The sequence below is a fragment of the Scyliorhinus canicula genome, chromosome 11 (assembly GCF_902713615.1).
Source record: "Scyliorhinus canicula chromosome 11, sScyCan1.1, whole genome shotgun sequence".
NCBI lineage: Eukaryota > Metazoa > Chordata > Chondrichthyes > Carcharhiniformes > Scyliorhinidae > Scyliorhinus > Scyliorhinus canicula.
In genome coordinates this window covers 105853164-105878144 of record NC_052156.1, presented here as the reverse complement: position 1 = coordinate 105878144, position 24981 = coordinate 105853164, and the positions used below count along the sequence as shown (strand labels likewise).

Sequence of the window (24981 nt, the reverse complement as noted above, 5' to 3'; positions counted from 1 at the left end):
GCAAAGTACTTATTAAGTTCCTCAGCTATTTCCTTGTCTCCCATCACTAGATTACCAGCGTCATTTTGGAGCGGCCCAATGTCTACTTTTGCCTCCCGTTTGTTTTTAATGTATTTAAAGAAACTTTTACTATCATTCCTAATGTTACTGGCTAGCCTACTTTCATATTTGATCCTCTCCTTCCTTATTTCTCTCTTTGTTATCCTCTGTTTGTTTTTGTAGCCTTCCCAATCTTCTGACTTCCCACTACTCTTTGCCACATTATAGGCTCTCTCTTTTGCCTTGATGCATTCCCTGACTTCCTTTGTCAGCCATGGCTGCCTAATCCTCCCTCTGATAACCTTTCTTTTCTTTGGGATGAACCTCTGCACTGTGTCCTCAATTACTCCCAGAAACTCCTGCCATTGCTGTTCTACTGTCTTTCCCACTAGGCTCTGCTTCCAGTCGATTTTCGTCAGTTCCTCCCTCATGCGCCTGTAATTACCTTTATTTAACTGTAAAACCTTTACATCTGATTCTACCTTCTTTCTTTCAAATTGCAGACTGAATTCTACCATATTATGATCACTGCTTCCTAAGTGTTCCCTTACTTTAAGGTCTTTTATCAATTCTGGCTCATTACATAACACTAAGTCCAGAATAGCCTGTTCCCTCGTGGGCTCCATCACAAGCTGTTCCAAAAAGCCATCCTGTAAACATTCAATGAATTCCCTTTCTTTGGGTCCACTGGCAACATTATTTACCCAGTCCACCTGCATATTGAAGTCCCCCATGATCACTGTGACCTTGCCTTTCTGACATGCCCTTTCTATTTCGTGGTGCATTTTGTGCCCCTGGTCCTGACCACTGTCAGGAGGCCTGTACATAACTCCCATTATGGTTTTTTTGCCTTTGTGGTTCCTCAACTCTACCCACACAGACTCCACATCGTCTGACCCTATGTCGTTTAGTGCTATTGATTTAATTTCATTTCTAACTAACAAGGCAACCCCGTCCCCTCTACCCACCTCTCTGTCTTTTCGATAGGTTGTAAATCCCTGGATGTTTAACTGCCAGTCCTGAACCCCCTGCAACCACGTCTCTGTGATGCCTACCACATCATACCTGCCAGTCACAATCTGGGCCACAAGCTCATCAACCTTGTTCCGTACACTGCGGGCATTTAAATATAGCACCTTTAATTCCCTATTGACTGTCCCTTTTTGTTTTCTTAGTGTGGTGGACCTTGGTTTACTGAGCCTTTCCATACACTGTCATATTTTGTGAGATGGGGACTATCGTAACCTCTCTTGAGCTCTGTCTTTTCGTGATTTTTTGTAATCCTAAGCAGCTACGCTTCCCACTGATTCCTTCACCTCTTGGTTCCCTGACTTTCCCTTCCCCCCCAATCTCTAGTTCAAATGAAGTTACTGTGAAAAGCCCCTAGTCGCCACATTCCAGCGCCTGTTCGGGGAGGCTGTTACAGGAATCGAACCGTACTGCTGGCCTGCTTGCAAAGCCAGCGATTTAGCCCTGTGCTGAACAGTAGAATGGCTGCACAGGGGCCGGTTTAGCTCACTGGGTTAAATCGCTGGCTTTTAAAGCAGACCAACAGCACAGTTCGATTCCCGTGCCAGCCTCCCCGGACAGGCGCCGGAATGTGGCGACTAGGGGTTTTTCACAGTAACTTCATTGAAGCCTACTCGTGACAATAAGCAATTTTCATTTCATTTCACTTGACGGGGTGTGGTGTTTCCATCCCAATGCTATCTGCAGAAATCAGCCAGCTTTTCGTCTGCTGAATTTCCTGTATGGCTGCATACCAAGAAGTCTAATAGGTAATTGAGTCATAAGAGCAATCCACGTACCGAACATCTGATCCTACCCAAAATACTCAACACGTTTAATTAACACATTGTAAACAACAACATTGGCAGCAACTGTGGCAGTAAATAATTTGTGCGAAGTGTCAATTTTATACAGTGACTGATGTGAACGTGGGTCATTTATGCTGCAGGGTCTTTATTTACAAACACATCCTACACGTCCTCCCTCACTGACTTCAAACAGTGTAAAGGAAAGAGTTGTGAATGCATGGTGCAACTGTAAGTAACTGTTCAGGTATATGTTCTGCTGCGTTTTTAATCTGCAAGCGTATTTTGTTGTCAATATGGTTGAGGGATTTTCCTAACAACTTGCACTGATTTAGCATTTTTTGATGCAATAAAACCTCCAAAGGCACTTCATAAGGGTCTTATAAAACAAGAAAAATTTTGAGAACACCAGCAGGAACTCTTCAGTACATTCACCGACCTGACCAAAGCATTTGACTCAGAAATTGCAAGTCTTTGTGAAAGTTCAAGGAACTTCATTGCAATTCTGTAATTGCTTTGTGATGATATGACTACAACCATCCCAAGTGGGAGATCTGAAACAGACTCCTTCAAAATTCAGACTGGGGTCAACCAAGGCAGTGTAATAGCTCCCTATTGTATTTACAATCTACCCAACAGTGCTTATTCACCTCAAAAGATCAACTACCCACTGGTGTTAGTATTAAATTCCACCGAGGTGAAAACCTCAGTTACCTCTGTCAAAACTAAACTGACTCCCATAAAAATACATGATATAGATTTTGGGAATGACTGTAGGATCATTGCCCACTCTGCCAGATTTGCAAAGCCCTCAATTTCTTCAATCAATTAACTCAGCCTGCCTTTGAATATTGCCAAAACAAAGCTCAGATCAACCCAGACCTGGAATATGTTGGGCACTCCCTAGACCTTGCCAGCCATGCACCAACTCAGTCATTTATAAACTACATCAGCAAGAAAGTGCTTTTAGCAAAGATCCCCAGCAGCACCTAGAGGAGAGTACGAGAAGTGATTGAAAACAGAACAAGAGTTCAATGGGAAATCTAAGTGCTAGTTGAAGATTGGAGCTTCCTGAGGTGATGCCAGGATTCAAAAGTGTCATGGGCAAGTGTAAGCAGCTGATTGGGTAAGTACAGTCATTTAAGCATTTACCACTTTTATCACTGATAGTTTGTAACATCTTTATTTTGTGGTTTATAGTTTGTAATGGTTATATTCTGTAGTAATGAGGATCAGGGAAAGGGCCCTAGAGTAATTGATACTATTTGATGTTAAGCTTTTCCAAAGTGTTTAATTTAAAGGAGTAAGTCATGGCAGAAGAGATCAAAGCTGTGGTGCTCCTCCTGTTTCATGTGGGAAGCTGGAAACATTGCTAGTGCCCAGAGCCAGCACGTGTGCAGGAAGTGTCTCCAGTTGCAGCTCCTGGAAGACAGGTTTTGGAGCTGGAGTGGAAGCTGGGGACACTGGAGCATTCATGAGGCAGGGTATCATGGATAGAATGTATAGAGAGGTGACAACACCGTAGGCAGGAAGGGAATGGGTGACCACCAGGCAGAACAAGGGAACTAGGCAGGCATATGATGAATCTCCTGTGGCTATTCCCTTGCAAAACTGATATACCGTTTTAGACTGTGGAGAAATAGCCTCTCAGGTACAAGTAGCAACAGCCAAATTTTAGTCAGCTCTCCTGCTCGGGGTAGGAGTGTAAAGTGTGGGAAAGCAACAGTTATAAGGGATTCAATTGTAAGGGAATAGATAGGCATTTCTGAAGCCACAAATGAAGATGGTATGTTGCCTGCCTGGTGCTAGGGTCAAGGATGTCTCAGAGTGGCTACAGGACATCCTGAAAGGGGAGGGTGAACAGCCAGTTAGCCAGGTACACAATGGGACAAACAACACAGGTGAAATCAAGGATGAGGTCCTAAAGGCAGAATATAGGGAGTTAGGAAGTAAGTTTAAAAGTAGGACCTCAAAGGTAGTGATCACAGGATTGCTACTAGTGCCCCGTGTTAATCAGAGCAGAAGTAGCAGGATATGTGAATACGCGGCTGAAGAGATGGTGCAAGGGGGAGGGCTGCAGATTCCTGGGATATTGGGAGTGGTTCTGGGGGAAGTGGGATCATACAAACTGGACGGGTTGCATCAGGACTGAGGTCCTCTTTGGAGAATTTGCTACAGTGGTTGGGGAGAGTTTAAACTAAAATGGTAGGGGGATGGGAACCTATGCAAGGAGTCAGAGGAAGAGGAAACACGGACAAGAACAAAAGGGGAATACGAAAAGTGATACGCACAGAAATCATGGGCCAGATTTAAACAGTGAAAAATAGTGGGAATGGGACAAGTAATGTTAAAAAGCCAAACGTCAAGGCTTTGTGCCTTTATATGCAGAGCATTCGCAATGCAGTGAATGAATTCATCATGCAAATAGGTGTAAATGGGTATGGTATAGTCAGGATTACGGAGACATGGCTGTAGGGTGACCAGGGATGGGAATAGAACATCAGTATTTAGGAAGGACAGACAATAAGGAAAATGTAGTAGAGTTGCATTGTTTGTTAAAGAGGAAATTAACACAATAGTGAGTAAGGATATTAGCTCCGACAATGTGGATACTGTATAGGTAGAGCTGAGAACCACCAAGGCGTAAAAAACCTTAGGAGAGGTTGTATGTAGACCCCCGAACTGTGGTGGTGATGCTGGGAATGGCACTAAATAGGAAATTAGAGATATATGTGACAAAAGAACATGGGCGACTTCAATCTGCATGTAAATTTGGCAAATCAAATTAGTGACAATACTAAGAGGAGGAATTCCTAGGTTGTGTACGGGTGGTTTTCTGAGCCAATATGTTGAGGAATCATGTAGAGAACAGGCCATCTTAGAATAGGTATCGTGTACTGAGAAAGGAATAATTGGCAACATAGTTGTGCGAGACCCTTTGGGGGATAAGCGGCCATAATATGAAAGAATTAATCAAGTTGGAGACTGATGAAATGAAAATGAAAATCGCTTATTGTCACGAGTAGGCTTCAATGAAGTTACTGTGAAAAGCCCCAAGTTGCCACATTCCGGCGCCTGTCCGGGGAGGCTGATACGGGAATCGAACTGTGCTGCTGGCCTGCTTGGTCTGCTTTCAAAGCCAGCGATTTAGCCAAGTGAACTAAACTAGCCCCTAAGCTAAACCAGCCCCGGTGATTCTGAGACTAGGGTCCTGAATCTAAATAAAGGAAACAACGATGGTACGAGACGCGAGTGGTATGATGGATTGGGGAATATTAGGGAACTTTATCTAAAGGGATGACAGTGGATCGGCAATGACAAACATTAAACGAGCACATGGGTGCAACAATTGTTCATTCCTGTCTGGCGCAAAAATAAAACAGGAAAGGTGGTTAAACCATGGCTTACAAGGGAAATTAGATAATGTTAGATTCAAGGAAGATACATACAAATTAGCCAGAAAAAAACAGCAGTCCTGAGGATTGGGAACAGTTTAGAATTTAGCATCGGAGGACAAAGGGATTAATTAAGAAGGGAAAATAGAATACGAGAGAAAGTTTGTGGGGAACACCAAAAATTAATCATAAAAGATTCTAAAGGTATGTAAAGAGAAAAAGATTGAAGACGACAAATGTAGGTCCCTTAGTCAGAAACAGGAGAATTTCTAATGGGGAACAAATAAATGGCTGACCAACAAAATACATACTTTGGTTCTGTCTTCACAAAGGAGGACACAAATAACATACCAGAAATGTTGGGGAACACAGGGTATAGTGAGAGGGAGGAACTGAATAAAATCAGTATTAGTAGGGAAATGTGTTGGGGAAATTGATGGGATTGAAGGCTGAAAAATCCCCAGGGCCTGATAATCTACATCCCAGACTATTTAAGGAAGTGGCCCCAGAAATAGTCGAAGCATTGGTGGTCATCTTCCAAGATTCTACAGACTCTGGAACATAGAAACCATAGATTTCTATAAATCCCTACACAGTGCAGGAGGAGGTCATTCGGCCCATCGAGTCTGCACCAACTCTCTGAAAGAGCACCCCACCTCGGTCCGTGCCCTTGCTTGATCTCCATAACCCCATACAACCTTTGGACACTACAGGGCAATTTAGCATGGCCAGTCCACCTAACCTGCACATCTTTGGACTGTGGGAGGAAACCCACGCAGACAAGGGGAGAACGTGCAAACTCCACACAGACAGTCATCCAAAGTCGGAATTGAACCCAGTACCCTGACACCGTGAGGTAGCAGTGCTGACCACTGTGCCACCGAGCTTACCTATGGATTGGAGGGTAGCTAACGTAGCTCCACTCTTTAAGAAGATAGGTAGAGAGAAAACAGGGAATTCTCGATCAGTCAACCTGACGTCAGTAATGCTATTACAAAAGATTTAATAGCAGAGCACTTGGAAAAGAGTGGCAGGATCAGACAGAGTTCCGAAAGAGAAATCTTGCTTGACAAATCTACTGGAATTCTTCTACGATATATCTAGTAGAGTTGATATGGGGGGGGGACCAGTGGATGTAGTTTATTTGGATTTTCAGAAGGCTTTCGACCAAGTCCCATGTGCAAAATTAACACGCATGGGATTTGGGGTATGTATTGACAAGAATTGAAACAGTTCGGCCGACAGGAAACAAAGAGTACGAATAAACGGTTTTTTTTCCAGGTTGTGGGCACTGACTCATGGTGTACTGTAGTGATCAGTGCTAGGACTCCAGCTATTCACAATCCATATTAATGATTTTGAAGAGGGAACTAAATGTGATATCTCCAAATTTGCAGGTGACACAGAGCAGAGTGGGAGGGTGAGCTGTGAGGTGGATAAGGTGCTTTGGACAAGTTGAGCGCGTGGGCAAACACATGGCAGATGCAGTATAAGGTGGATGAATGCAAGTTTACTTTGGTATTAAAAACAGGAGGACTTATTATTATTTGAATGGCTATCTGAGAGAGGGGGATGTATAATGAGACCCAAGTTTAGATGAAGTAAGCAGTTTTATATTTGTTTTGAAGTTTTCAAATTACAGCAGATTTTTACACCAGTCGCTGAAAGCAAGTATGCAGTGAAGAAAACAAATGGTATGTTGGCCTTTATAGCAACAGGATTCGAGTCCAGGAGCAGAGATGTCTTGCTGCAATTAAATTGGGCCTTGGTGAGGCCACACCTGGAAGTGTGTGCAGTTTTGGTCTCCTTATCTGAGGTAGGATGTCCTTGCTATAGGGGGAGTACAGCGAAGGTTTATCAGACTGATTCCTGAGATGGCAGGACTGGCGTTTGAGGAGAGTTTACAGTCGGTTAGAATTATATTCGCTGGAGTTTAGAAGAATGAGGGGAGATCTCATGGAAAATTCTTTTAAAAAAAAAATATTTTTATTGAAAATTTTAATTTATAACAAACGCGACATCAACATCAAACAACTCGAAGTGAATATTACAAGGTACTATATCGTAAAAAAAAAATGCAAACCGATCATCTAAATCCCACCCATAGAAAGACAGAAATAACCTACCCCCAAAATAAGAACTCCTCCTCCCTCCCTAACAGCTGACTAACTCTTTAAAGCAGGAAATTAATGGCTGCCACCTCAGGTAGAATCCGTCCACCGATCCCCTAACGGTGAATTGAACTTTTCCAGATATAAAAATTCCATGTGGTCGCCCAACTAGGCCGAGGCATTGGGCGGGGTGGAAGATCTCCATCTCAGCACAACTCGCCTCCGGGCTATTAACGAGGCAAAGGCAAGGGCGTCTGCCTTCATCCCGGTCTGCAGCCCTGGCAAGTCTGACACCCCAAAAATGGCCACCAAAGGCCACATTCAAAAGAGATGCGGGCCAATATGATCCACATTCCGTGGGTCCTTATCCTTTTTTCCAAGATAAGGGAGATAGAGTCATTGAACATTTCAACTATCAATCGTACCACCTGACCTGCAAACCTCTTGATACAAATCTGGAATTAAAAGTCTATTGATGACCATGAAACAATTGTCAATTGTCGTAAAAACCCATCTGGTTTTCCCTTTGGGGAAGGGAATTTGTCATCCTTACCTACGTGTGACTCCAGGCTTACAGCAATGTAGTTGACTCTTAAATGCCCTCAGGGGTGGGCAATAAATGCTGGCCCAGCCAGCGATGCCCACATCCCATGAACGAAATAAAGAAAAAAAAAATAATGCCTCCTCCGCATCCTTTGGAGTAAATGGCAAAACTGCCAAACAAACTCTCAACGGCCAATAGTCAGGGGAGGACAAAGAAAATGCTTCAAAGACACTGAAGCACTGTTTGAAGCAAGGCCGCATTGACATTATTGATTGGGAGGAGCTTTGTTCAAATTACAACTACTTGTCTATCAAGCTGCATCATGCTTTGAGTGACAATGATTTAATGAGACAGAATGCTGGCAGAAAAGAATAGAAAAGGAAGCAAATCCTGTTTTCCAGATCCAACTAACTCATGCGACATCCTGCCACATGTGCTCAAAGCTCTGTGGGTTGAGAATCAGCCAGTTCAGTCACAAGAAATTCAGTGACCGAACTCACTACTCCGGGTAGATTTGATTTGTGAATAGCGGGACGACTGACAGTAACAATGATAAAACAAAATTTGATACCAGGCCAAAGGAGATGTTAGGTCAGATGGCAAAAGGAGGAAATGAAGTTGAGATAGTGAGGTTTTGTGAGGGATTTTCAGAGGTTATGGTCTGGGGAACTGAAGACACGGGTACCGATGGATGAGAATGTTAAAATCGATGCCTCGGAGAGGAAACAATGTTTTTGTCTTTAGCACTCGAAGAGCTCTCCCTACAATGGGTAGCCCTATAGAACTCTTCATTCTGTGCATGTGAAGTCTGCGATCCCAGTCCATAACACTGTTCACTGGCTCTAGGGAAGTGGTCCATTTAATTGATGCAGTTGGAATGTCGAAGCAAAGAAGGACACCCTACCAGGACACCTTTATATCTGAGATAGCTCGTTTTAAACAAAAACAAAATGGCGTCTGTTAAAGAATCATTTCCTTCATTGAAGAGGAAGTACAATAAAATAAAAATGCCCCTCCATCCTTTCCTCCTCCTCTAACTAGAGCAAAACTCAACTGACACCAGTGAGGGCAGCACGGTTGCATTGTGGATAGCGCAATTGCTTCACAGCTCCAGGGTCCCAGGTTCGATTCCGGCTTGGGTCACTGTCTGCGCGGAGTCTGCACATCCTCCCCGTGTGTGCGTGGGTTTCCTCCGAGTGCTCCGGTTTCCTCCCACAGTCCAAAGATGTGCAGGTTAGGTGGATTGGGCATGATAAATTGCCCTTAGTGTCCAAAATTGCCCTTAGTGTTGGGTGGGGTTACTGGGTTATGGGGATAGGGTGGAGGTGTTGACCTCAGGTAGGGTGCTCTTTCCAGAGCCGGTGCAGACTCGATGGGCCGAGTGGCCTCCTTCTGCACTGTAAATTCTATGATAACCTCTTCGTTTTAACAATACTGTACTCACCGCTCGGAATCTTGCCAGGATTTCTCAGGTTCGTAATCTTTCACCACTTTTTCAGATTTATCTTCTTTATCTTCTCTCTTCCTCCGGCTCTTTTTGCGCTCCTCTTCTTCAGGTGGCTTGCTCCGACAAGCCAGCAGGCATTCTAGCACGCGTTGGTGCTTCTCGGAGTTGTTTAAGTGGGCCCTGACTAGGGTTTCCAACTCATTCCACATTATTCGGTACTGTTCATCTCTACAAAGGAATGAATTAGAAGCACACACCGTTATTACTGGCAATTGCTGTCATTTAATCCTGGCGGGGTGCAGTGATTGTGTGACCGACTCTAGGAGCAGTTTTACCTAATGGTCGAACATATGTAACCTGGCAGACTATACGCATACCACCTTTCACCAGGCTCTTCCTCCAGAAGTGATGCTGAATGTATACTCCATGTCAAAAATTATAGTTCCGCTTCTAACAGCACTACATACTGTATAATATTTCAGGAAATTACATGTTGACAACACAAATCTCAACCAGAATGACTGGAGCTGGTCGAAACCAGAGACAGCGCTGTTGATTGATTTCATGCTGGTAATTTGTTACTCACTGAATTTTGCTGGAGTAATAATTCTGCTTTTATCAGGGTACTGCTATCATGCGCAGAAACTCTGCTGTAAAATAGACACCGTTTGTGCAAGTCCTATCCCAATGCCAACTTAACTACAGTGGTGCCAATACTGTACTAACTGATGTCTCAAGAAGATAATAAAAGAATTCATCTGAAAATTTTGATTAAACACTAAAATAGAAGACTACAATCAATAAATATGAAGATAATTGTAGAAGTTCAAAGCACATAAAGAAGCAGCACAGAAGCTTCAAACCAGCAGAATGATTGGAGCGCAGAGCTCTGGTATGGATGGGTGCACTGAGATGGCCAAGTTCAGAGCTCTCAAAGTTTTTAAAAAAAATTTAGATTAGCCAATTATTTTTTCCAATTAAGGGGCAATTTAGCGTGGCCAATCCACCTACTCTGCACATTTTTGGGTTGTGGGGGCGAAACCCACGCAGACACGGGGAGAACGTGCAAACTCCACACGGTCAGTGACCCAGAGCCGGGATCGAACCTGGGACCTCGGCGCCGTGAGGCGGTTGTGCTAACCACTAGGCCACCATGCTGCCCTCAGAGCTCCCAAAGTTGACTGAGCCAGTAAAAACAGTGTCAATCAAGCTGGAGTGAATTGCAGAAAATGTGTGTCATAAAAAAAGGTAGTAGACAAAACCAAAGGAAAATTCTACAAAAGAATACGGCACCAACAAAGTAATGAAGGTAACTGCAAATGCCTGGGACAAGACGTATAAATGTTGGCATGGGGAAACTCAAGAGCTTTCTTTGGATAGGTGGCATTCACAAAGGTGTCAGTCAGAACTGTGGGATATAAAATATTAATAACTTGTATTCATAGAATCCCTGCAGTGCTGAAGGAGGTAATTTGGTGCAAGTCTGCACCGACCCTCTGGAAGACCACCCTACCTAGGCCCATGCCCCCACCCTATCCCTGTAACCCAGTAACCCCACTTAACCTTTTTGACACCAAGGGTTAATTTAGCATGGCCAATCCACCTAACCTGCACATGTTTGGACCGTGGGAGGAAACTGAATCACCCGGAGGAAACCCACGTAGATAAGGGAAGAACATGCAAACTCCACACAGTCACCCAAGGTCGGAATTGACATCCCAAGGCACTTCACAGGAGCATTTGAAAACAAAACATTACACATTTACATAAGGCTGAATAAGGGCAATGACCACCCTTTGCCAGAGGGCGACTTTGTCAGAGGTAGGTTTTAAGGAGTGTCTTAAAGAAAGAGCAGAGAGGTGGGTGCGGAGGTTTAGGGAGGAATTCCAGACTTGCCCAGCAAGTACCTTCTGAGCAAAAAAACAAGTGCCACATTCAGCACTCAAAGCGTACATCAAAACTCCGACGGACTGTAATAATTCTGTATTTAATAATTGAATGGATTCTTAAGGAAACATTTTACCTTTTGGATCCTTTGCCTCTGGTGCCAACTGTTGAAATGGGCAAGTGATCATTTTTTCTCTCCATATCTACGAGGTTGTAGATAGTTTTTTGACAGTTTAGGACATCATCGTCAGTTAGGCTCTCCTTCACTATTAGACTAGCTAATGGAACAACCTGAGCATCAAATAAAACAGGGAGTGAGTAAACTGAACAACTAGGTACCTGGCAGCGCTGGACATACCAGGGTAAGTAAAAGCTACAATTGTTTCCTTTACCAGCTCCCTGCAAATTCTCAACTTACTTTAGCCTAGAATCTATTGTGGATCATTCCACTTTGCAATGGAAGGGGACCTTTTAGCAGGATCGAAAAGCACTGAATGGGTCACAAATCGAAAGAAGTCCACCTCTGATCCAGGCTGTCTTTAACAAATTTTAACAGCTGATTTCTCAGTTGGTCACATTTAAAATGCCAGTAAACATGCAGTGTAACACTGGAACTTACAGACTATTTGTGCCACATAGTGAAACAAAGGTTGCCAGCTGTACACACGTTAAGTGTTCCTACTTCAAGCCCTTCCCCAGAACCTTAGCACAAAATCTGAGCTGACTTTCTATTGTAGGACTGAGAGGGTGTTGCATTGGCGAAGGTACTGATCTCAAACAAGGCATTGCTCAGCCTCTTCCAGTAGGTTGGACTCGAGTTAGATTCAATTTGATTACTTGAAGTGGAGGAGGGAGTTCTCCCACATGTTAGCCAACATTCCCCCAAACACACATCATCTTCAGCTTATGAAAAGTGAAGGTTTAGTGTGCTCCTGTAACAATATCCTTCATTTAAAAATAAAACTCCACCAGTTTTGTAGAGAAATTTATAGTCATGAATAATAACCGTAGCCCCAACAAATCTACCCCACAACATATTTACCGACAAGATCTGGAAAACAAAGCTGTTTAAAGCACAAAGTCACAGAATACAGCAATTCCGTAATTAATGTCCTAATTAAATCGCAGCTTCAAGTGAAACGATTTTAAAAATAAATTTAGAGCCAATCCACCTACCCTGCACATCTTTTGGGTTTTGGGGTGAGAAGCACGTAGACACAGGGAGAATGTGCAAACTCCACACTGACAGTAACCTGGGGCTAGGATCGAACCTCGGTCCTCGGCGCCATGAGGCGCCATGCTGCCCAAATGAAACTATTTTAAGCAAATTACAGATTCCCATAGGAATCAGTCTAAACCGGAGGGAAGTTCTTTTTGACATGCTTCACCCAGACAAACCAACACAGAAGTCAAAATACTGTACCATATGTGTACAGGACTGTGCATTCGTGCTGAAATAACATTTAAAATATAATAAATTGTTCACTGTAAAAGAATTAGAGCATAAATCTAAATTAATGCCAGATGATTTTTCTGTCATCCAAAATAACCTTAGCAATACCTGTAGGGACTTTCACAAAGAACATTTGTTTTTCCGGTTTACAGAGCAACCGTATTTAATTTGTTACGTGAAGGAATGGTAGAGGAAATGTATGTCTGTGAACTTTTACAGGGATGCAAATGCCTCATCATTTCCCCCATTCTGTTTAAGCAAGAAAGTAGTATTTATCCAAGGCCAAGTCTCTCAAAATACTGTCTAATAATCAGCAGTACTATGTGAAATAAAATAAATAATTTGCTGTGGAAGCACATCTTACCTCAGTTAAAATTCCAATGTTCTCTTCATTAAGTACATTTTGTACCGAATGCGGAATAAGGAGTTTTTCCTCCCCCCTCCCATTCCTGCCTCGACTCTCAAAATTTTATTCCTGCCATTTGTGGAGCACTCGGAAGTTAGGTGATCAATGCCCGCATGCAAACAACATTATAATGAACTTTAAAGGGGCATTCGCTCACTTATTTCCTCCGCGACATTAACACGAAACAACATTGCTCGAATCAACAGAGTGGGAAAATTATTGTATATACTAAGGAAATGCTTGCAGCTTGGTCAACGTTTGGCAACCTTAGCTTCAAATAGGTTGAAGGTAGTTTCATGACACACTGCTCACACTGAAGGACGACAAGAGATTCATTTTCTTTCTGGAGTTATGGGTTGTATTTACTTAAAAGATCTCCTGCTGAAACTGTGAATATTAGACCACAACCAGAAATGTTAAATAGCACTGTTCCCCATGATTTGGAAGCTGTACAGTAAACAAGGTGAACATTAATCCCATCATCTGGGGATGACCTCCCATCTGCAGGCATATGAAGTTACATATGAATATACAATTAAACTTTCTTACAGCCTGCATGTTGAAGATTGTAGTTTGCGATATAATCATCGGCCAATATCGTGTATGTCTCTCAAGCTGGGACTTTGCCCTCTCCAATGGTAGCTCCATACTGGCATCCATCATGAATCCCCTTTCTGCTACCGGAGTTAAACGGTTCTCTCTCATGAACTCACCAAAGTCCTATCAGGAAAAAAAAGAACATCACTGTGAATCCAGAACACTGACTGGATGCAATACAGGGCCAAACTACTTTTTGTGGTACACCTTCTTGAATTGAAAACATCACATTTTAAGAGAAGTAATTATTAGATCCCTATTCTGACGTAATAGAGGAGGATAAGCAGATAACAAATTTTACAAAGACTGACATTTGCTTCTGCTTAAATCATTCAAAACAGTAATATTAGACGCCTAATGAGAACATTTAATTTATCAAATGAGGATGTGAAACAGGAATAGTAAACTGATCTGTCTGGATTGTCCTAGTCCAAGATATTGTCCACATTATTAATTTCTTAGACAAAAGTATATAGTTGTTTGGTAGTGCAGAACTTGAGTATTGCTGAAAAACAAACTTCTTGTCGAAGATTTTTGTCTTGCACTGATCAGGTCAATTGGAAGAATACCAATATCAGGGGAAACAACAACTTATATGCTGTATGAGAAGAGAGAGTAGGTTAGCAAGTTGAGTCTGATTGGTAGAGGCATTGTCATGGAGAATGCACACCGGCTGACAGCTAACTGCCAAGTCTTCTCTTCCTATTCAGTATAAAGTTGTTGTTTCCCCTGACATTGATATTCTTGCAATTGACCCGTGGAGTGCAAGATAAAAAGCTACGACAAAATGTATTTTTTTCAGCAAGACAAAAGAGTACTTTGCTCAAAATCCAAAATCTAACAAAGAATAAGTACAGAATGAATGGCTGACTTTTTAAACAGTCGGGTATAACAGAGCCCTACAAGTCAGGAGTTCCACACACAATTCTAGTTCTCGGTCAGGTTGGCAGAGTAGCAGAGGGGCTTAACAATTGGCCACATGGCTTCCGAGCTAAAGAGAAAAAAAATTCAGCGTTCCTATTCCTGATAATTCGCACTAAGACGTCTAGTGATTAGGCAAAGAGAGGAATGATTGGGAAACAAATCAAATATCTACCGATGCATAACTTGGGTTCACATGAGAAGAATGGCTTTTAGTCAAGGCAGCAGGAAGTGCCCACGTAGCTATACCCCCACCAGAGTCGAGTCTAGACTACAGTAAAAACAAACATGAAATCATTTCTCCCATCAAAACTCAGAAAAAGTGCTTTAGTATACTTGGGATTGCAGGTTGCTCGGGTTTTTGGGGGGGGGGGGGGGGGGTGCTCCACAGGTACAACATTTCTAGTTTGGGAGGGTGAAAGATGATCTGGCAAGGTAGGATGGTCTCCCTCTGTCACTAGCGGGTTGGGCACAGGCGGTTAAAATGAACGTGTTGTGCCGATTTCTGTTTATTTTCCAATGCCTGCCGATTTTCCTGCCAAAGGCATTTTTTAGATACATTGAAGGAATGATTACCTCGTTCATATGGGGAGGGAAGGTGGCCAGAGTTTGAAAGGTGCTACGACAGAGAGGAAGGCAGGCAGGGGGTTTGAGTCTTCCGAACCTGATGTATTATTACTGGGCAGCGAATGTGGAGAAGGTACGGAGCTGGGTCAGAGAGGTTGATTCCCAGTGGGTCAGAATGGAGGAGAGTTGGGTAGGAGGTTGGGATTGAAGGCGCTAGCAACAGCGCCGCTCCGACGGCCCCGGGGAAATACTCGGAGTCCTGCAAATAATAGCTTTGTTGAGAATTTGGAGGCAGTTACGCCATCAATTCTGGTTGGGGGCAGGGTCAAGGGAAATGCCGATTCGGGGGAAACCATGGATTTGAGCCAGGGAGGTGGGATGGAAATTTTTAGAGATGGGAGGAGAAAGGAATTAGGACACCAAAAGATTTGTTTCTTGAGGGTCGGTTTGCAGGATTTAAGGAGCTGTGAGCAAAGTATGGGCTGGAGCAGGGGGAAATATTTAGATACATGCAGGTTTGAGACTTGCCAGGAAGGAGATACAGAGCTTTCTGGTAAAGCCGGCCTCCACATTGCTGAAGGCGGTGCTGATGACAGAGGGAATGGAGAAGGGAGTAGTGTCGATGGTTTACGGGGCTACTTTGGAAGAGGAGAAGGCACCGCTGGAAGGGATCATGGCAAAGTGGGAGGAAGAGTTGGGAGAGGGTATGGAGGAGGGGTTCTGGTGGGAAGCACTCCAGAGAGTGAAAGCCTACACCTTGTGCGCGAGGTTGGGGCTGACACAGCTGAAGGTGGTATATAGAGTACACCTCACAAGGACAAGGATGAGCCGGCTCTTTGAGGGGGTAGAACATGCGTGTGAACGTTGCAGGAGGGGCCCCGCAAACCACGCTCATATATTGTGGTCCTGTCCAAAGCTGGAGGATTACTGGAAGGAGGTTTTTAGGGTCATCCCTAAAGTGGTGTATGGGTAACTGGACCCGGACCCTCGGGAGACCATATTTGGGGTGTCGGACCAGCCGGGGTTGGAAACGTGTGTGGAGGCAGATGTTGCAGCCTTCACCTCGTTGGTGGCCTGAAGGCGGATCCTGTTGGGATGGAGATTAACCTCTCCACCCTGTGTCCTGGCGCGGCGGGGGGACCTACTGGAATTCTTAACTCTTGAGAAGGTTAAGTTTGAACTGAGGGGAAGGATGGAAGGATTCTACAATTTATGGGGGTTATTCATTATGCACTTTCAAGAATTGGATTACATCGAACATGGGGGGGGGGATGGGGACTGTATGTGTTAATGGTGACTATGGGTGATTCCAGATTCCTTTTTGTTATTTGTTTATGTTGACATACAGGCTGCTGTTTAGGGGTTTGGTGGGAGGATGGGATTATTGTTGATATGGGGATTGACATTGCGTTCGTTACTGCTTATTGTTTATTGTTGGTGGGTGTAAATTTGGGAGAAAATGTGAAAAAGGAGAATAAAAATGTTTTTTTTAAAAAACAAATTGTATACTTGAGATTGACAATACAGGATATACTTTAAGGAAGATAGGGGCAATGTCACTGGACTAGTGATCCAGAAGTCAGGCTACCCTCAGGGGTTACAAGTTCAAATCCCACCACAGCAGCTGGTGGAATTTAATTTCAGCAGTGGTGACCATGAAACTATCACTGGCTGTTGTAAAAAACCACCTGGCTTGCTAATGTCCTTTAGCGAATGAAATGGGGAGGTCTTGGTGGAATGATATTGTCGCTAGACTAGCAAAGCAGAGACACAGGGTAATGATCTGGGGACCCAGGGTAATGATTTGGGGACCCAGGTTTGAATCCCATCATGGCAGGTGGCGAAATTTGAATTTTAAAAAATAATCTAAATTTAAAAAATCTAATGATGAAACCATTGTTGACTGTTGTAAAAACCGATCTGGTTCATTAATATCCTTTAGGGAAGGAAATCTGCTGTCTTTATCTGGTCTGGCCGACATGCGACTCCAGATTCACAGCAATATTTGTTTCTTAAAAAGCCCTGTGCAAGGGAAATTAGGGATTGGTAATAAATGCTACAAATGCCGGCCCAGCCAGTGATGCCCACATCCCCATAATGAAGAAAAAATAAATCTTTAATCCTTATGTAGTCTGGCCTACAAGTGACTCCAGATCCACAGTAAATGTGGTGACTCTTAACTGCCCTCTGAAATGGTCGAGCAAACCACTCACTTCAAAGGCAATTAGGGATGGGCAACAAATGCTGGCCAGTGACACCCACATCCCATGAAGTAATGAAGAAAAAGATATGATCAGGGCTAATCTGATCTACTTCGGATTACCAAAGAGGATCAGAGATGCATTTTCTCGTCCACCCACACAATTACGTAGTTTGATGCCAAATGCATCCCAATTGTTTAGGACAGGGGGATGAACCTCTTGGACTTTTCCTGGGTGTCATTTTAATAGGTTTTCATGGATCTATATAAAGCTTTCCAATTAAAAATATGATTTCCAATTTCCTAGTTTGAAAGGAATCTCTAGTCAGTCTCAGGTTATTATTGTGCAGTCACACTCCAAGAATACAGAATCAAATGAAGTGATTCAGCATCCATTTTCTTATTAGCTAATGCAACTACAGCACAAGGAGAGTCTTCAAGTGAAGTAATTCTCAATGTGCCATTAGTGAATGCATGACAGAATTCAATTCTCTGACACAAATCAATCAATGCTGAAATAGAATATATAGTATTCTAGTAAAAATGTAATATTAAAGGCTATTTTTGTGAAAAAAATTAGTCTATATTTAAACATTGATTCTGCTAATTAAGCGGTTAAGTAGCTGTCTACAACGTCATCAATAATTGACATCAGGGCATGGAAGTAAATCAATTATAATTATATACATTTTTAGAAAGTGACCAACCGTAATCCGGTAATCAGTAACTCTTCCTCCACATCCTTCACTAATCGATGGAGGGTCCTCTAGAATGGAGCGAACACTGCTTAAAACATGCAGAAAAATCTCACCGCCGTGGCTGCAAAGCATGTGACTAATCACTTTGGAACCTGACTTACGAGGCTGTTCCAACAAAACTGATCGACCTGATGTATACAGAAGGACATAAACATCAATTTTTGTCTGCAAATTAAACATTAGTTTCCTACATTGCTACATCACAACAGTGGCCACATTTCAAAAGTACTTCATTAGCTGTTTCGCGCTTTGGGACATGTTGAGCTATTAAAAGGCGCAATAGAATTGCAGTTGTGTCTTTTTAGAAAGAGTGTAAGTAGACAGAGCTGAAGTTGTTTCACAAAGAAGCAGACTGTAGGGCCTCACAGTGGCTAGCACTGCTGCATACGGTGCTGAGGATCTGGGTTCGATCCTGGCCCGGGTCACTGTCTGTGTGGGTTTCACCCCCACAACCCAAAGATGATTGGCCAGACTCAATTGCCCCTTAACTGGAATAAAATAATTGGGTACTTTAAATTTATATAAAAAAGAGGCAGACTGTACACTGAAAAGATTGCATAAGCAGCTGATGTTGCAATAAAATGGTGTCATACATTGCATAATGGTGCTATATTGTCATGTGAGAGTACCTTTAAGAAATGGGTGTTTATAAATGGGTGGGTGTTTATAAATGGGTGTGTATATAAATATTTGTAGTAAGAGTACCTTTAAGAAATGGGTGTTTACTACTGCAGTGATGTCAGAGAGTGGGTGGAGCTGGGTTGTCTGTCAGCTTTTTACTTTTGTTTTAGGCTGTTTGCTGCAGGGTGTGTTTTTGGTTTTGTTTTCAGTGTTGGGACCTGACGCCAGACCAAGCAGGTGTACTGCTGTTCTCTCTGCCATCAAAAGACTATCTCTTGATCATTTGGTGAATTCAGAATTATAAATGTTCTCAGTAGTGAATGTAAACCTAATGTGCTTCCGGTAAAAGGTGTTTTAAGTGTTTCTAGATGTTAAAAGGAAAGCTTAAAGGATTACTTAGTGTTGTATTCTTTGGGGGTTGCATTTGAATTAATGGTTGCTAAGATGTTCACTGTATGTTTTAAAAAAGGTTAACTTGAGTTCATAAAATAAACATTATTTTTTAAAGCAAAACACTTTTCCATTTCTACTGTACCACAACTGTAGAGTGGGCCGTGTGCTCCCCATACCACAATCTATTAAAAGTTGTGCGTCAGGTGAACTCCATGATACACTTTGGGGTTCTCTAAACCCTGGCCCATAACAATATGCGCAATACAGGAGGAGAACCTAATTTTACAGTTTCAGATAAAATTTACATCAGCTTGACTTATCTAGTGATTGCTATTCATACAGATAAGAATTAACTTGAATCCCAGAGTAGCCTCAACTCAAACTGAGGGACCTCAAAAACAAAATAGGGACCTACAGGAAAATACACAGAGTTTTGTTATTGGCGGAAGCAGAGTTAGCAGGATTTACCTATAAATTGTGGAAAAAATTGAATCGCTTGCACCTGTGGCTTTTAAGGCCAGTCTTATTGCACTGTTAATGTATCTGTTCAGAAGAATGTGTAATTCACTATTATTTCCTCTTTTTCAATGCACAGATGCAAACAATAAGGGTGGGATTTACCGGCTGGTCATGCCAGCGCACGGGTTTCCCGACGACGAGGGTTACTGTGAAAAGCCGCAAGTCGCCACATTCTGGCGCCTGTAAGCTGGTATGGGAATTGAACCCGCACTGCTGGCTTTGTTCTGCATCACAAACCAGCTGTCTAGCCCACTCAGCTAAACCAGCCCTACCATGCACATCTTTGGGTTGTGGCGGTAAGACCCATGCAGGCATGGGGAGAATGTGCAAACTCCACACGGACAGTGACCTGGGGCCGGGATCGAACCCGGTTCCTCAGTGCCATGCTAACAACTTCGTCATGGTGCTGCCCCTCTACTAATCTTAATTATATAGGAGATGAAGGACCTAAGCAACTTCAAAAAATACATCAGAGGCAATGTTAAATAAACAAAGATATATTAAGCCAAATATAATGATTGAACAATAACTGCACAGTGTGGATAGAAAGCAACTTCCCCTTAGTTGTAGGGTCAATAACAAGAGGGCATAATTTTAAGGTAAGGGGCAGGAAGTTCAGTTGGGATTTGAGTAGAGGCGGGAAACCTCACAACATTTAAAAAGTATGTGGATATGCACTTGAAATGTCATAACATTCAAGGCTGTGGGTCAAGTGCTAGAAAGTGGGATTAGTGTAATTTAATGTAGCTTGTCAGTGCAGACTCGATGGGCCGAAGGGCCTCTTCTGTACTCCATGATTCTATGACAGGATTTTTCAAAGTGCGGGTCATGACTTCCAGGTGGGTCACGGAGCGATCGATGGTGGCGTTCCCACGGCTGTCCTGATCACGGGAGAAGCAGATCCAACGGCTGCTACCGGAATTTTAAAAAATTTTATTGAGTTATTTTTGGCATATAAAACAATGACATTGCGTAGTACTGTACAAAAAGAAAAGCAAATAACGCAAACTCCATCTCGCAAGGACCTGCCCAAACCGCCCCCCACTCTACACTACTTTAGCTCCCCCCCCCCTTGCTGACGATTAATCCTCCGCGAAGAAGTCAATGAATGGCTGCCACCTCCGGGTGAACCCTGATAGTGAATCTCTCAAGGCGAACGTAACCTTTTCTAGACCGAGAAAGCTCGCCATATCCGATAGCCACGCTTTGGTCTTCGGGGGCTTCGAGTCCCTCCATGCCAACAGTATTCGTCGCCAGTCTAACAGGGAAGCAAAGGCCAAGATGTCAGCCTCCTTCTCCTCCTGGACTCCCGGGTCCTCCGAAACCCCAAAGATTGTCACCTCAGGACTCATTACCACCCCCGTTTTCAAAACCCGGGACATGATGTCCGCGAATCCCTGCCAGTACCCCCTGAGTTTAGGGTACGACCAGAACATGTGCACGTGATTAGCCGGCCCTCCGGCTCATCTGGCACACTTGTCCTCCAGCCTGAGGAATTTACTCATCCGGGCCCCTGTCATGTGGGCCCGGTGCTCGACCTTAAACTGGATCAGGCTGAGCCTAGCGCATGTTGCGGTCGTGTTTATTCTGCTCAGGGCTTCTGCCCAAATACCATCCTCCATCACCCCGCCAAGCTCCTCTTCCCACTTAAGCTTCAGGTCCTCAGTCTGTGTATCCTCTGCTCCCATTAGTTCTTTATAAATATCTGAGACTCTACCCTCACCTACCTCTCCCCTAGAAACTACCCTGTCCTGCCTCCCCTTTGGCGGGAGGCATGGGAAGGACGGAACCAGTCTGCGCACAAAATCCCGCACCTGTAAGTATCTAAAGTCATTCCATCTCGCCAGCGCAAACTTCTCCTCCAACGCCCTCATGCTCGGAAAGCTCCCTTCCAGGAACAGGTCACCCACCCTCTCAATCCCCGCCCTCCGCCACAGTCGATACCCACCGTCCATGTTCCCCGGGGCAAATCGGTGATTGCCGCAGATTGGGGTCCACACCGATGCTCTCACTTCCCCTTTTTGCCTCCTCCACTGGCCCCAGATCCGCAGAGCCACCACCACTATAGGACTGGTGGAGTACCGCGCCGGCGGGAGCAGCAGAGGCGCCGTAACCAGGGCTGCCAACCTGGTGCCCCTGCACGAAGCAGCCTCCATCCGCACCCAAACCAAACCCGTGCCCACCATCCATTTCCTTATCATCGCTATGTTGCCCGCCCAGTAGTAGTTGCTAAAGTTCAGCAACGCCAGCCCCCATCCCCTCTGTTCCTTTTGAGCATCGCCTTTCTCACCCACGGGGTCTTCACCGCCCAGACAAATCCCAGGATAATTTTATTCAGCCTCTTAAAGAAGGACCTTGGGATGAAAATGGGGAGACACTGAAATATGAACAAGAATCTCGGGAGAATCGTCATCTTAACAGTCTGCACCCTCCCCGCTAGTGACAGCGGGAGCGCATCCCAACTCCGAACCTCCTCCCTCACTCGTTCCACCAATTGGGACAGGTTGAGCTTATGCAACCTGCCCCAGTGCCGTTGCTACCGGCATTTTTATTGATAATGGTGGCCTCTGATTTAAATATGAGGGAATGACGCTATGAAATGAAAATCGCTTATTGTCACAAGTAGGCTTCAACTGAAGTTACTGTGAAAAGCCCCTAGTCGCCACATTCCGGCGCCTGCTCAGGGAGGCTGGAACGGGAATTGAACTGTGCTGCTGGCCTGCGTTGGTCTGCTTTCAAAGCCAGCGATTTAGCCCTGTGCTAAACAGCCCCTGGGTGAAGTCCTCCGGCCACAAGTGGCAGCACTGAGCAGGTCACGCGCCCTCCACTTAGACGTGCATCAAGCACCCCATATGTCCAGGCTTTTGGCATCAAATCAAGGAGGGGAACCTCTTCCATTTTATAGCTGCGGGCAAGCAAAGCAAGAGGACTGTGAAGCTGAATTGTTTTCCGACAAAGGAAGAGATGGTCAGAGACACAATTAGGCAGTGCATCTACTGACCAGGGTCTCTCAACTGAATCTGGTGGAGAGAGCCATCTTCTTTTCCAAAACCGCCCTCCCCGCACCACCAATGAGGTAAAGATCAAGATGTCAGCCCTTGACGAAAAACATCTGAGCTCCATTAATCTTATCCAGAGCAGCAACCAGCTCTCACTCCTCAGCTTTAACCTGGGCTATCTTCAGTGTGGCTGCCTGCTGTCTCAAATGGTGAGCTAATAAATGACTGGCTTTATCCTCAAAATGTCCCTTGAGACAGCGAAGCTGTCTCACCGCATTCCATGTTGATTCAAACTCAAACATCATTTGTAGCATCTTTCTCTCTGCCAACAACTCTGCTGTAGAGGTTGTGGAATACTGATCCACCAATCTCCGTCTTTCAGCACTGCCAACCTTATCCTTGGGGGCCTTGTATGATATTATTTCCCCTCTGATCACCGCCTTCAAAGCTGCCCAGAACGTGGTAGGCGGAACCTCCCCATTCTACTTGGAATCTATGGTCGAAGCCACCCTTACACAAAATCCCTTATCTGCCAGGAGTGACACATCCAACATCCATGGGGGGCGCTGGGCTCGGCCCATCCAATCGCAAATCCACATGGTGTGGATCATGGTCCGACATTACAATCGCCAAGTACCCAGCTCCCACCATCCCCGAGAGTAATGTCTATTCTGGAGTATACCAGGTGACGTGAGAGAAGCGGAAAACTCCCTCTCCCTTGGATAACTAAATCTCCATGAATCTGCTCCCCTTCCTTCACATCCCAGAAGTAACCAGACACCTGGGACTTGACCTGTCCACCCTCGGGTCTAATACGCAGTTGAAATCTCCACCCATAATCAACTGGTGAGAGTTCAGATCAGGGATGGTGGCCATGGCGGCACGGTAGCACAGTGGGTAGCACTGTTGCTTCACAGCGCCAGGGTCCCAGGTTCGATTCCCACCTTGGGTCACTGCCTGTGCAGAGTCTGCACGTTCTCCCCGAGTCTGCATGAGTTTCCTCCGGGTGCTCCAGTTTCCTCCCACAAGTCCTGAAAGATGTCATGTCACGTAATTTGGACATTCTGAATTCTCCCTCCTTCTGCACTGTAAATTCTATGTCTATGTTCATGTACCTGAACAGGTGCTGAAATGTGGCAACTGGGGGCTTTTCACGGTAACTTCATTGCAGTGTTAATGTAAGCTTACTTGTGACAATAAAGATTATGTTATTATACACCCTTTTGATAAAATCTACGCCATCCCAATTTGGTGCATAAATGTTCGCTAATACCCCTGGTACACCCACCAGCTACTCACCATAACATGGTTCAAACGTGGACAAAAGAGCTAAATGTCAGAGGTGAGAGTGACTGCACTTGACACCAAGGCAGCATTTGACCAAGTATGGCATCAAGGAACCCTAGCTGAACTGGAATCAATGGAAATCAGGGGGAAAATCTCCACTGGTTGGAGTCATACCTAGCACAAAGGAAGATGGTTGCGGTGGTCGGAGGACAATCATCTCAGATCCAGAACATCACCACAGGAGTTCCTCAGGATAGTGTCCTCAGCCTAACCATCTTCAACCGCTTCATCAATGGCCTCCCTTCCATCATAAGATCAGAAGTAGGGATGTTTGCGGATGACTGCACAATGTTCAGCACCATTCGTGACTCCTCGGATAATGAAACAGTCTATGTCCAAATGCAGCAGAAACTGGACAATACCCAGGTTTAGGCTGACAAGAGTCAAGTTACATTCGCGCCACACAAGTGGCAAGCAATGACCATCTCCTACAAGAGAGGATCTAACCATCGCCCCATGACATTCAATGGGGCGATGTTTAGGGGCTAAACCAGGGGTTGGTTTAGCTCACAAGGCTAAATCGCTGGCTTATAAAGCAGACCAACCAGGCCAGCAGCACGGTTCGATTCCCGTACCAGCCTCCCCGGACAGGCGCCGGAATGTGGCGACTAGGGGCTTTTCACAGAAACTTCATTGAAGCCTACTCGTGACAATAAGCGATTTTCATTTTCATTTCAATGGCCGAATCCCCCACAATCAACATCTTGGGGGTGTGGGGCGTTTACCATAGATCAGAAACTGAACTGGACTAGCCATATTAATACTGTGGCTACCAGGGCAGGTCAAAGGCTAGGAATCCTACGGTGAGTAACTCACCTCTGACCCCCTCCAAAACCTGTCCACCATCTACAAGGCACAAGTCAGGAGTCTAAAGGAATACTTTACACTTGCCTGGATGAGTGCAGTTCCAACAACACTCGAGAAACTCAACACCACCCAGGACAAAGCAGCCTGCTTGATTGC

The 24981-nt window shown here is 44.4% G+C and overlaps 1 protein-coding gene across 1 annotated transcript in view; it reads right to left on the bottom strand.

Annotated features, from left to right (window-relative positions):
- Nucleotides 1–24981, bottom strand: part of ints13 (integrator complex subunit 13) — a 106727-nt gene that overhangs the window by 5877 nt on the left and 75869 nt on the right. Inside the window, exons 12-15 of the mRNA XM_038810978.1 lie at nucleotides 18089–18267; nucleotides 13646–13816; nucleotides 11374–11528; nucleotides 9348–9578 (exon numbers count right to left, since the gene is read on the bottom strand). Coding sequence (XP_038666906.1) covers nucleotides 9348–9578; nucleotides 11374–11528; nucleotides 13646–13816; nucleotides 18089–18267 — 736 coding nt within the window. The remainder of the gene's footprint in view (nucleotides 1–9347; nucleotides 9579–11373; nucleotides 11529–13645; nucleotides 13817–18088; nucleotides 18268–24981) is intronic.